A 14,186-nucleotide genomic window follows, 5' to 3' on the forward strand; every position below is an offset into this window, starting at 1 on the left:
GCCAAATTTCCTGAGGACAACACCTGAATGATACCCAAATATTTTGCACTAATACTTGTATTTATACATGCAAACTCCTTATTTGCACATTACAAGGAAAAATTGCATGAATAAGTGTATATTTTGCATGTACAAATGAAAAATGTGCATGCATAACCGGAACCTACATAACCTGAGTGGATGCAATGTAAGTGTCTCCTTTTGAAATGTTATCCCATTATATAACGACTAACATAATAAATAGTTAGCCTTCTAAGAACAGAAGTCGGAAAATGTAGTGAAAAATCTATTAAGCAAGAAGTGAAGTTACTGCCCCGCAACACTGGCATTTGCAGGGGTGATATTTTGTTGCTGGTGTGCAAAATAGAGAACTGGATAATTTGTAATAAAGAGTGTGATAATAGCTGGCCTTAACACACAGGCAGATATATAAGTGGGAGGGAAGACTGTGGCCTGCCTGGACCTTTGCCCCAGACACTGGGGTAGGGAGGGCTGATTCTACTAAGCTGGTCCTTACTATGTAGAGGCGGGGCAGATCCTAGGGAATGGGCAGAGCTTTGGTTGCACACACCCTAACACACAAGTGAGTAGAGCTAAGCTGGACAGAGGGGAAGATGGAATATGTACACCTGGTAAAAGGCTGTAGCAATCTACTCCATTCCCTTCTTGTCCCAGAGCAAGGGAAAAGCAGAGGAGGAACTCTGGGCTCCTCTGAGACAATGCAGTGTGGTGCTTGAAGGCTCCATTTAGCCGTAACTGCTTTACAGCGCTGGAGTGACACTTTTAAACGTCAAGTATGTGCGAAATGTAGCTTTGTTTTTTGAAATACGAAATTGTATAGCACAGGGACAGAGAGGAATTTGTGCTCTAAAATATGAGGGAATGGTACACCAAACATATCTCTATTGCTCAGCCTTGGTTCAAGGCCATTGTAAATTAGAGGTATGTAAATTCAGAACTAAGAGGAATAGCTAAGTAGCTAACAAAGCAGCACACAGGTGACAATTTGCCTACCTAAAATTCTTACAACCTGATAGGAACTGTTCTACAGATTGTTCATTCTCTCTCTCTATTTAGGGCTACTATTTGTTACTTAGGGTATGTCTACACAGTAAAGTTATTGCAAAATAAACATCCTAACGTATACACGTTGCAACTGCTATTTCAAAATAATTTCAAAATAGCGGTGGGCTTATTTCGAAAGTGGTAAACCTCATTCTACAAGGAATAGTGCCTATTTCAAAATAGATATTTTGAAATAGGTTCTGTTAAGACAGGGAATAGAGCCTATTTTGAAATAAGCCATAATGCATCCTATGGCTTTGCTTTGAAAAAGGCTGTGTGTAGAAGGTGTATTTTGAAATAGCTAAGTGCTATTTTGAAATGCATTTTTGCGTGTAGCAGCATTATTTCGAAATAATCTATTCTGGAATAACTCTTTCAGAAAATCTTATTTTAAACTAAGTCTGTTAAGTAGACATACCCTTACAGTGTTATCTGAGGACAGAATACAGTTCTTAGCCTTAATATCTGATTTTTTTTTACAATATGCATCACTAGCAAAGAAACAAATAAAAACTGGGGTTGATATTAAATTTAAGCCTACAAGGTGTCATTCATTATTTCTCCAAGAATACCCAGTAACTAACAAATCCTATGCAAGAGCTACAGCACAACACACAGAACACAGTGATGAGATAATCAGTTATGCTGGTACAAAACAAGGCAATAACCAAAGCAAAAGAAAATCTGTGTTCATTACAAAATGAGGAAGGAGTGGGGTGAAAGTGCATTTGAGAAATCCAACATGGCACAACTGGCAGGGCAGTAAATTTTGTTCCATGTTTCCACGAAAATATTTTTAAGATTCCCTCTCCACCCTTGAAAAAAAATGTATGTTTCCTCTAAGCACAACAATTTTACTTCTACCAGCTCAAAGTGAATGAAGAAAAAACCTGTATAGAAGTAGGTTTGAATGTGAAAAATTGTAATTCTATAGAATAATAAGGCTATGCCATACTATTGTGTTTACAGAGCAGAATATACATGCTACACCTGTATATTGGCAGTATCTGAAAACTAGGTTTAAATTCTGCTTTTAAAAAGACTGCAGCACAGCTCACTGCTTTCTGTGCTCTGGAGAATAAAAATGATTAATTCTCCCCATCAGTGAAGTTTTTTCTTATGATTATCACAAGCGTTTGCAGCAGGCAGCAAAAGAAATCATGGAAATGGAAATCATTTACAGGCTTATGTTTAAAACCTTATTTAAAACACGTAAAAATGCTAATTATTAAGCATCAGAAAGGTTTAAATAAAAATCGGGTAAAATGCTGACTTTTAAAAACTCAAACATAGTTGCAATTAAAAGATTTTCGCCCGCCCCCTTAATGCTTTTACAGTTCTGGGTTAAGAAGGAATTGTCATTTCAAAATTAACAGAAGAAAATGATGGGAAAAGAAGTAAATCAAATGGCAAGTGTATCACCTCACAGGAGCACCAATGATGAGATGTACAACTGAAAAGAACAGAATGATCAATTCACCATTACAAAATAGAAGGATGCAAAGAGTGCCTCAAAAAAGATTTCCTTTTGGAATCACCACAGCCAAGAATCAGTGAAAGCTTTGCACCCAGAAGCCTATGGTGTCTGTTAAACTAACAAAAGTAGACTACTATGGAAGAAGAAAAAAAGGTAAGACTTCATCATTCAACCCCCTTCCCCTTCACTGTGCATCTTCCCAGAGCTTATCTTGACACTAGCAATGACCAGCTAGTCTATCGAGGGAACCTGGGCACAGCCATAGAGAAATCTTGGTAAGAACTTGCCTTAGACCCTATTCCTGCAAGTTGTCCCCGTGCTCACTGGGTCCCACTGATTTCAATGGGGCTCTGCTTGATGCAGGTCTCTGTCAGTGTGGAACATTTTTCAGGATCACAGCTGTCATGAATTGCAGCTGATTTAACTCCTATTCTGTGCAGCTCTGCACTGGGCTACTAACATTTTCATCTTCCAGAATACTCTGGTTTTCCTAAAAATACCCCAAACATTTTGAATAACTATTCACTTAATTACAAGGAAAAACTAGTAGTTAACTGGTGTCCACCTTGGCTTGATGCATTGCTAGGTACATTGCCTCATTTTATTTGCTTAATAGTATTTCCAAAGCTAGAAACAATTTGCATATTAGACATAAAAATATTAACTTTTTAGACTCAGATTTCAGCATGTACACTGTAAGCCCACACAGGGAATTCTTTCAGAAAATAAAAATAAACTTACAACTTTAAATGCACTTCAAGGGTCAGAAAGCAATGGGAACAAATGCATTATTTAATCAGAAAAAAAATATGGTCAATGCAGTGCAAAGCAGAGGAAAGAACTCAGACTCCCAGAGGCAAAGCAGGGTGGGAGCAGGGAGGGGGCAACTGCTTTCAGACCTGGGCCTGTGCTTCTTCCTAGTCCTGCTTCTCATTAGAGAGGTGGAAAGGATGCTGAGAAGATGGGACGGTGCTAAGAACTAGCTGCAGTTTTCTCAGAAAGTGATTTAGAAACATCAGAAAACAAGAAATATTAACAAAACAGGATGAAAACCTTCAAATTTACAAACAATAAATCCTGTTAAATTACACAAACTTTCAAGAAAAGCCAGGAACACAACAGGGGCAGATCTAGCTTCCATTCAAGTCAATAACACATTTTCTATTAATTTCAATGGGGCAGGTTTGAGCCTCAACCAATTGTTATGTGCTGCTTTGGTACCCTGATTCCAATGACCGTATTACTCCCCCACTCTCACAGAGAGCAGGGTGCATACTTTACCTGACTCATCGTGCCCTGTTTTTGTTATGTTGGCTTAACGCTGTTGGTAATCTGTTAAAAATTACTCACAATAACCGACGTGCAATAGTGCTTACCCTGAGGTAGTTGAGGGTGAAGTTAGTCAGACCCATTCGGGTGATGTTTTTGGACAGCTGCTCCAGCACCTGAGGGTCTTGTGCCTAAGTAGGAAGGAAACAAGAACATCTTTAGTTTGCTTTCGGTTTTCTTTGCAGGGAGGGTGGAAGGAGGGGATGGATGAATCACTATTGTGGGAAAATTACATTTCAAGGCTAGTGTTAAAAGTTAAATGAATAAAACCACTCCCAATGTCTTTTCCTGGGTTTGTAATATTAAGCAATACTAATTTGCTGTCAGACAAATTCCATTTCAGATGATCCTTTTAAATCCTGCTCCAGCTCATCTGAATAGCTAAAAGCACTTGCATAAAATTATTATTATTTATAATATATTAGTACATGGAAATGCTAACTGAGATTGGGACTCCGGTGTATAAGACACTACAAAAGATACAGTATAAGATATCAACCACCTCCAAGTATGTAATCTTTTCATATTACACTCTGCTAAATATATAACTCTTGTATTAAGTGACTAACCCAGTTGTGCACGCTGTCATGTATGTTCATGAAGGTTCTGTGTCAGAGGTAGGGTAAACATCCGTCCCATTTTTCCCAGGACAGTCCCTTATTAAAGCTATCTCACAGGTTTCTCAACTTTTTAAAGAAAATAGGCAAATTGTCCCACATTTCGTGGGACTCCTGTTCCCTGGCACCCTGTGCCTTGGTGTGGCAGCCTCTCCTGACTGGGAGCTCCTCCACTGAGTGGCTGTGCTGCTCACCAGTGCTCTGTATCTTGTGGCAGCAGCTCCTGCTGCAAGGGAACTCCTCTGTGGGGGAGCTGCCATATTTCCTGGCACCACGCAGTGGCAGCCCCCACTGCCAGCAAACTCCACAGTGGGGTGGCTGCATCATTTCCTGGTGCCCTACGCTTAGGGGAGGTCAGCTGCCTTCTTCTCCAGCCTCATTCTCTGGTCCTCCCCTACCAGCAGGCTTTGGAACACTCACTCCTGCCACCAGGGGGTTCTGGAGTTCCCATCCTCCACTCTCCTTCATCCCTGGTGCCTCTCCATTGGAAGCTGCAGAAACCCCATTCCTGGTGCCTCATTCTAGAGAAGGAGCCCCACCCTACCACCAGAGGCTGGTGCCCTGTATTTGCCATATGGCAAAGTGGTCACCCTAGTCAGAGGGCTTGCAGGACCAGCCACAGACTAAAAGATCTTCTGGTAGGGACTGCGAGGTAGATTTTCCTAGATATTGAGGAGTCTAAAGGTGCAGATAGGCGATCAGTGGGATTTTCAACTAGTCTGACGTTTCTGAGATCTCACTAGGGCTACTGGGGTACCCTGAAATTGTTACTCTGTGTCTAGAAGCTGTGCCTGGTATTTCAAAATATTTTCTGAAATACAGGGCATGCTATTTTGGCATACCTCTACCCCTCGTTGCAGAAGGGGTGAAGGATGCCTTGAAATAGCGCTGTATTAAAATAGCCTATTTTGAAATTGGACATGAAATTGGATACAAAGTTGCCTAGTGCGAATTGTGTATCTTATTTCAAGTTAGGGGCACAGTGTAGACGTAGCCTAGGTGAGCATGTATATTTAGGCATCTTAATACCTGTGAAAATCTGGGCCTATGTCCTTATAACATCTGTAGCTCTGATCCTGCAACTCACTGTATGTAGTTGGACTGATAGACATGTCCCTCAGTGTTTGCACAGTGCTGAGTGCACAGAAGAGTCTATATCGAAAAGAATAATGATACTCTGAATTTCCATTTTTCTCTGCTTACCAATGTTCCCTGCAAGCTGAGTGCTTGGGCAGCCACACAGGAGAAATTCAGATGCTGCCTAGTTGCTTATCAGAGCGCCCAGAGCCACCCGCAGCAGGCAGTATGTGTTTCTATAGGTGCTGCACGTCTGCACATGCCTGAGTGCAGATAACAAAATTTATTCTGCCCACAGATGGAAAAAAAATTAGAGGGAACATGGCTGCTTACCCTCTGTTAGTTATTTATCATAGTAGATCTGTTGTAGCACTGTTGCTGTTTTAAAGATCTACTACGGATTATAGAAATGGAAGGTAGCTGAAAAATTCAGACCTTGAATTGCCCATCCAATTCTCCACAGTGTAAAGGTACTTTGAGGTTCAGGTTCATATCATTACAGATAAAGGGATTTCAATGTGGTAATAAGCTCTGGAATCACATTTCAAAGATTTGGTTTAGGCCCACCTCCACCAGAATGTTTGTATGGATCTCCTGTGAGTCTGAAAATCAGTTTTCACATGTAAGGACTAAAGTGAGGAAAGCTCACTGACTTCAGTGGAGTTGCAGCAATATAAATGAAAGCAGACTTGGCCTTAAATATTTGCCATGCAACCCCAGTGACAAAAATGGGTTTCAAGACAAAAATGTATGGGTGAAGTGAAAAATAATGCTGACAATATCATTATAAGACAGCTTACTACGAAACACTGAAAACAGAGGCGAGTGAAGAACGAAGGGCTTCTATATCAGCATGGTTGCAGTCAGAACAAAATATTTACAGTTAATTGCCTGAGCTGTGAAATTTGCTGGAGTCCATTATTAACATAATCTCATCTCTTTGCATTATGTCAAATGAAAAAAGAATTACTTACATGCATGGCTAGAATGCTGCGTGGCACTAATTCTCTGTACTGTCTAATGGTAAAGTGCCATGTTTTTATTCTCATAAGATCATCAAAGGTAAACTCCAAGATAAGACGCCCTTCTGTGCACACCTAAGATTAATAAAACACATGAAATAAAAATCTTCCAGGAAATCTGTGCAGAATTAGGTACTGTATTCTCATTCATTTAAACTGAACAGCAAAATACCATATGTATTTCAGTGTTCTTTTTCATTGGGTTGATTGTTTCCCCTCCTTTAAAAACAGCATTAGGGAAAACAAGCTGGTAGGGCTCATAGTGGAGACGATATCTTGTTACACTCTAGATTGCATAGCATTGTGTGCTCTGAATCTTATTTATGACACCATTTCTGTTTTTCTCTTTTGAATCACTATTGCTAATTAATGAAACTAAACCTTTCAACAGAGGTGACTGTTGTGCATACTTGATCTCAAGCTGCTGAACCAGTTGTTCCCAACCTTTTAAAGTTTGATCCACCCCACTAATGGATTAATGTATAAATTTGCCACTTGCATCCACTGGGAGTGCATAATGTCCCAGCATGTTTGCTGTCAATTATCATTTTTCTGTTCTTTTCTTATTGTCTTTTTCCAAATGCTTCCTCCTGACATATACACCCACTTTTTATTTTAATCTGGTTTCTTCTCCCATTTCTTTTCTTTTTTATCAGCAGCCTATCCCCCAGATAAGCCACTAACCAGAAAGCTACACAGAGGATCCCTGGTAGCTCCATGGGGCTGACTCCCATGTGACGCTGAAGCTGAGTGTTGTGTGGGCAGATAAGTGACTGGGATGCCAGTGCCTGCTCTTGCAGCCCTGTACATGTGCCTCCACAGCCAAATAATTCATAACATACTTGAAGGATGCTGTATTAGAAAAGTGAAGAGGGGGAAGGACAGGCAGAAGGATGGATTAATGCAGTGGGTACTGCAAGGAAAAGAAAGGGCTGACTTTCATGGAGCTGCCCACAGCTTTTTCTGTAAGCAATGAAGTTTCTGAGGATCATGCAACTGTCATGCATTCAGTCTTCTTGAGGGTGCCAAATGCACCCCTGGTGGGGTGCCCTGGCTAGTGGATCCCTGAAGCACTGCACATATTAGCTTCACTGGAAATTCTTTTAAAGAACCTGGTTATGAAGTTAGTCTCAATGCTCCTGTTAGGAGTTAGCATGACTGAGAGAACCTGCAGCGAAAGAAATAATGAAAGGAGAGAGCCAGTAATTAGTGAAATGTTCTTACGGTACTGCACACAGTTGGATAGCCTAATCTGCCATTTTCAAAAAGATGCTTATTGCAACTTTAATCAAATAGCTGAATTAAATAAAAAAGTTTTAATGCTCATTTACTAGTTACTCTGTTTGCACTTTGGTATGACCACCAAATCCAGAGTTATTTAGTTTGCGGTTTTGCAGTGTGTATTTTTCCTGATTAACTGTTTATTGGATGTCATAGTGGTGTCTCTTCAGTTTGACCTGCTTTAGCATATTATTTAAAAGCACTTAGGCTAGGCTACCAGGCATACAGTACAAGCAAAACATTGTAGGCCTAAGAAAGAGAGATTTATTGGTAGATCTTGGGTTTTCTTATTCGTTCTACCTCAGACATGAATTCTGGGTTTTTTATATAATATATAGCTGATGGCCTCTATGCAAGGTTCATCCCCTCACTTGACTCTCCGATGCCCTCATTATTTTAATAATCAGATTAAAAATTTCACACACTCGACTCTAATACATCAATATGAGGTAGCTGAGCCTATCAATATTATTGTGCTGAGGCCTGCCCATTTAATATTAAACTACTTCAGATTTATAATTTTTTATGAAAATATCTAATAAGATCAAAAATATGTCTTTTATGAAATGCTACGGAACACTGCTCTTAATAGAAACAGAGAGATAGCAGTGCTAGTCTATATACTATACACTTTATTTTATGCCTATGTGTTAACAAATGGTCACAAAAATGTGGGAACACATACCTCGGAGCAGTGGTAAAATTTTACACATTGTATAAAGGAATTAAATTTTCCCATATACAGAAGAATTTTACACATTGCTTCTAATCAATACAATTAGTGCAGTTAATTTTAAAGTTGGCCTCTTTTCTGAAGAAAAGGTGCCTTTCACATAGAATCCAAATCAAAAGGGTCTCCAATTAAGAAAACATTTTCTGTTGTGCTGAATTCATGTTACCTTACTGTGAGCTCTGACATTTTGTTTCTGTGGTAACCAAAATCAGCTGATTAGTTGGCATGGCAACAGAAAAGATGTAATCCCAGCAGACACACTCTAATCAATGCCCCCAGCACAGATGGTCTCCGGAGGATCAACAAGAAAGAGGCTGGCAGGCATTCAGTGTATCACGTGGTAGCTCTAGAGTAGGCCAGGAAAAAGAAAAACTAAAAAAGAACATTTCTCAAACTAACCAATAGCTTTTTAACCCCTTCCTTGCATCGACTGTCAGCTATTCACTGGGTTATACCCATTAAAAATGACCTCAATATTGCTCTTTTTGGATAGAATGTAGTTTTTCTTTAAAAAAAAAAGATTTTTTCCCCCTTTTTAGTTCTTCTTACTAGACCATTTCTCCAACCTATTTCTTTACTGGAAAAACAGCTTGAAGCTTAGATTAATACATAAAATTAGTAAGATTATTTACTCAGTAAGAGTTGAAAGTGAGGTTTAGTGTTATACTTGTGAAGTATGGCTGAATGAGTCACTGTCAACCACAGAGAAAAAAGTAGTTTTATGATAATATGTACATGTAAGCTATTACCATTTTAGTAGCTCTGATCTTTGTAAAGTTCATGTATGTGAAGCTATCGGGAAATACTGTTGTATAAGTTAGAGTCTGGATTAATGCTAACAGAGCACTACTTAATGGTTTCCACCATGTGAAGGAAAAAAAATCCAACCACTGAGGGGAATCCACATCATAGTCTGGCTATTTAGAAGCAGATCGTACTACCATAGAAGTCAGTGGCAAAATTGTCAACTGGCACCTCTAATCCTGAACATGAATTTCCGTTCTTTTAATAGTTTTAAATCAGGTCCTGAATCTTAAATACTTCTGTTAATTTACTCCCTTTGGATTTTATTAAAAATGTATCATTTATTTACCTCTTGGTTCAGTCAGATACTGAAGCACTTACATAACTTTAAACAGTAAGACTATGGTTACACTAGTGAGTTTTGCAGACAGTTTGGTGGAATGTGGACACACAAAATACATTTTGTCGACAGTTTGTCAGCCAAACTCCGCACTTTTGCCAGCAGCATTCTCTCTCTCGGCCATGAGGCGTAACGCTACTGTCGACAGATTCTTCCAGCAAAAAAGCTGGGTGGATGCTCTGGGGAGGCCTTCTCTCAACAGACAGGGCATCCACAACAATGGGCAGCCCTGTCCGCTGTGCCTCCAGGTTCCTGTTTTGTTGAGAGAGCAGCTGGGCAGTCTGTCTGCTCTGTCGACTGAGCAGAGTGCTCTCCCAATTGGTTTTCATGTATGGCCGCATTTTGTCAACAGAAGCTTTGTCAGGAAATCTCTTCCGACACTGACTTCTGTCAACAAAGCGCTGTAGTGTGACCATAGCCTATGTAATCCCATTCAAGTCAGATTTGACTACTTGCAGTTAAAGTCAGTTATATACTTAAGTACCTTGCCTAAAAAAAGAAAAAAAAATTAAAAATGTCTAATCTCACACTTACTCAGTACTACATAATAAATTAACCTAACTGGGAAAATGTACAAAATTATAGCATGTGGATTATTTTTCCAGACTATTGTTTAAAAACTACACAGAGAATTTTTAGCTTACAGACTGTGTATCAGAGCAAAATAGGTGTTAAATAACTGCAGCATGCTTGGTGTGTCTGCACATTAAATATTTTTAGACTGCAGTCACTAAAGGAAGAAAAAAACATACTTCACCAAATTCTGACAGGGGTTCAAGTGGGTGAATGAGATTTAACAACGTTAAATATGATACGTAAGGTTTGAATTTTGTCCACTGTATCCCTGTCACATGGGCACAAATTCTGCCACTGCAGAGCCCCTACTGCTAGCACAGTTTTATTTGTGCTCAGCCCCTATTGATTTCACTGGGCCTTGTGCTTGTACATTAAAGGGCAGAATATGATTCTAACTCATTTTCGAATAAAACAAGCAGGGTTACTCTTTTCTAAATTATTCTACTTACAAAAGGCATTTTATTAAGACAAATAATGTTTTAATGGTAAATACGTATAGAACCATTTAAGCCAAGCTTTATTCCTGACTGAACTTTCTATTGCAGTAGACAGATGTACACAAGAACCCTCCCCAGAACCTTCACTATTGGATTGTGTTTGGCATCACTAAAACCCAATCCTGTGCGGTCTTACATATTTAACTGTATGCCCAAGACTTTTCTCTTAAACTAAAATTAAGATGTGCAAATCTCTGCAAGATTGAGATCAAACTTTCTGTCAGATGTACAAAGTGCTTCTCTTTCAGTGGAAGGGATCTGTACACATGTTAAACCCAGTGCAGATAGTGGTCCTTAGTAGTGTTCCACCCTTTCATTTCTTTTTTTATTAGGCTGTAATATTTTCCCCCTCTGTTAGAATCACACTGTAGCGCAGTGTGCTGACAATGCAAAACACATGTTCAATCAGTAAAAGTATTTATTAAATGCTAGAGTTTCCAAAAGAAAGGGGTCCAAAAACTCCTTCTCTGGGTAATATTGCATTAAACCGATTGACCTATGCTCTGCCCTCTCTCCCAAAAGGGGGGAAAAATCATGGAAATGACACAAGTGCTGCTAGAGTGCCATGCAGAAGGGACAAGTAGCTACACTATAGCTTCTCTTCCACTGCACGTAGCCACACATCAAGCCATGGCTGCAATATGAAAGCTCTTCATTGGCTAGGCGAGACAAGGAGGGGTTGCCCTGGAGTAGCTGGTTCACGTGGTGTGCTCTCTTCTCTTTGAGGGGCAAATTTATGATATATGTGCCTTAAGCTTGAATTTGTTGGGAAAAGTTCAGTTAAGACTGTGGCTTTGTTTTTTTTTTAAATTCCTTTTGTCAGAAAATACCAATTTATGGAAACTAATTGGTTTTGCCCAAACTTTCTCAAGTTCCAAATGGAATCTGGGGTAAAAACACAAGGGGAAGAAAAGCACTGTCAGAAGAACCAATAATCTGGTGGTTTGAGCACTTGCCTGGTATGTAGAAGATGCTAGTACAAATTCCTGCTTTACCTAAACTGAAGCAGAGACATGAATGTGGCACTCCTTCATACCAGGTGAGTGTCCTAATCTCTAAGCAGCTTTATTCCCCCCCGCCCCCCGCCCCGCTCTGGTTGTTGTTTTGGTAAAAGAATTGCAAGAATCTTGGTTCCAGTTTCAAAGAACAGGACCAAATGCCAAAACCTCAAACATTTTTGCAAAACAAAACCCTAGTTTTCTGGCCAGCCCTACTCATAACTCAATCTCAGTGTATTTTAAATACTGTGAAAGAGATACATGAATATGCCTGACAAAAAGTCAGTGCAACCCAATGGAACAAGTTCTACGTGGCCATACTAGGCCATGACTACCCTACAAATATTCAGCCATCACCATGCTAGCAGCCCATGTTCTCTGCCTACATTAGAATCTCACCAGTCCCACACACCTTGGAGGAACATGGAACATATTCCCTAGAGCCACGAATAAATTTCATCAGTCCCCTCCCTCTTGTACTTTTCTCCATCCAAAGAGTGGGATTTAGCCATCTGAGATTATTGATATTATACAGATGCATGAGAACAACCCTGGCTTAATAAGAAAAAACATGTTTTTCCATTTTAACCAACCACAATTTGTTGTAATTTTTCATTTCAAGTGTGTCATTTAATCCTGTAAGATTTGAATTTTATTTTCATTTGGTATATCTAATTGCTTTTCTGCCATTTGGTCTAGTTTTTATAAGTCAAATGCATCCTATGTAATTATGTGATTCACCAGCTAGACCAGAAGAGGCCAAAGCATGAAGAAAATTCAATCTATAATCAGATGGGAATTAACTTTTTGTAAGATGCTTCATTTTATGTGCCTTTTCTTGCAGAACTTCCTAGGAAGTCTGCAAAAGGTGGCCATAAAGCTTTCCAGTCACATAAGGAATCATAATAATACAAAAGCTAAAGGGAGGACAGTGCTTGAGGTATTAGAAGTCAACTCTGCCAGTCAGAAAAATCCCGTCACAATTATCCTTCAGTACTCCACGAAAAAAACAAACCAAACCAAAAGCCCCACAATAGGTTTCACTGAGTCTTTCCCGTTACCTTGGTAAACATGGGTTTTCCATGCTGGGTGACCATGGTGCACTGATCACAGTCCACTGTGATAGATGAGTTGTGGTATGACTCTTTTGAGTGCTTGAGAATGTAATACAGGTCTGTTACACCTCCTTCAAAGACAGTGCTAAAATAACGAGGAATTAAGGTCCTTCCAATGGCTGTCAGGAAAATACAAATAAAATACAAATAAAAAATCAGCAATTTCTCTACATTATAACAAACACCATCAATGTTTTTAAATGAAACTTTCATTTATAGAAAATAATACAGAATCTCTGATAGCTATGGAACTAGACTCTCCAACTGTTCCCATTGAAATCAATGGCAAACAGTCTGTTCTCTTCAGTAGGCATGAACTTCAGTGCCTCTAGCTTTTTTATATCATTAGTGAACTAGCTCCTTTCTTCCTGAAGTTTTGGGGATTCTTGTAGGTGGTCAAAGATTATTAAACATAAAAGCCATGCTTTGTAAATCTGGTCTGAAACTTGGATACTACATCCTAACTTCCATGAATAAATGTGTACATGAAACCAGAGCATCCATGTGCATATACAATACCCACATGTACAGAAACATAACTCTTAATATGTAAAGTACAGACCTATATATATTAATACAGTATATATACGCTCTCTCTCTCTAAATATATAGTCAGTTGACTGGAGAGATACAGCAGGAAAACAAAAACCCTGTGATTGAAAAAGTGCCTGACAGTGCAGTACAATATATAAATCCACAAACTAAGAGCACAGAGCACACCAGAGATCACTTTTTCAATTCAAATGAAACTAGTTGCCCATATGGTCTAAAATAACTGAAGATGCACAGGGGGGTAAACCTGTACTGAGATACAAGACATGCCATGTGGCTGTGGCTGACCTAGGTCAGGTGACTGGGGCTCATGGGGCTTGGGTTTTGCAATGCAGCTGCTCGAGGATTGGCTGGAGCTCAGGCTTTGAGACCCCATGATGTGTGGAGGGTCTTAGAGTTCATGCTCCAGCCCTAGTATAAATGTTTACGCTGCAATCTTTAGTCTCACAGACGGAGTCCAAATCAGCTGACCTTGTCTCTTGAGACTCAGTGTTGCAGGGTTTTTATTGTGGTGTAGATATATCCTGACTGTGGAAACGGACCATACACAAAGACAGATTTGACCAACAGACCAGCTTGCATGTGTTTTCTAAATGCCAGCTCACAGACTTCCAAGGGACAAACCCTGCACATCTTGGGAATAACTTGAAGAATTCACATAAATAAAATCAATGGCAGTTTTAAATAAGGACAGTGGCACATA

General features: G+C 39.5%; 1 protein-coding gene across 10 annotated transcripts in view; it reads right to left on the bottom strand.

The window, feature by feature from the left end:
• LDB2 (LIM domain binding 2) overlaps window positions 1-14,186 on the bottom strand; it is a 420,599-nt gene that overhangs the window by 47,109 nt on the left and 359,304 nt on the right. For all 10 annotated transcript variants that reach the window (XM_074992531.1, XM_074992530.1, XM_074992529.1 and 7 more), the window contains 3 exons: window positions 12,878-13,050; window positions 6,540-6,662; window positions 3,919-4,002 (listed from right to left, as the gene is read on the bottom strand). In XM_074992531.1, the coding sequence (XP_074848632.1) occupies window positions 3,919-4,002; window positions 6,540-6,662; window positions 12,878-13,050 (380 nt within the window). The remainder of the gene's footprint in view (window positions 1-3,918; window positions 4,003-6,539; window positions 6,663-12,877; window positions 13,051-14,186) is intronic.

The sequence above is a fragment of the Carettochelys insculpta genome, chromosome 4, assembly GCF_033958435.1.
Source record: "Carettochelys insculpta isolate YL-2023 chromosome 4, ASM3395843v1, whole genome shotgun sequence".
Classification (NCBI taxonomy): Eukaryota; Metazoa; Chordata; order Testudines; family Carettochelyidae; genus Carettochelys; species Carettochelys insculpta.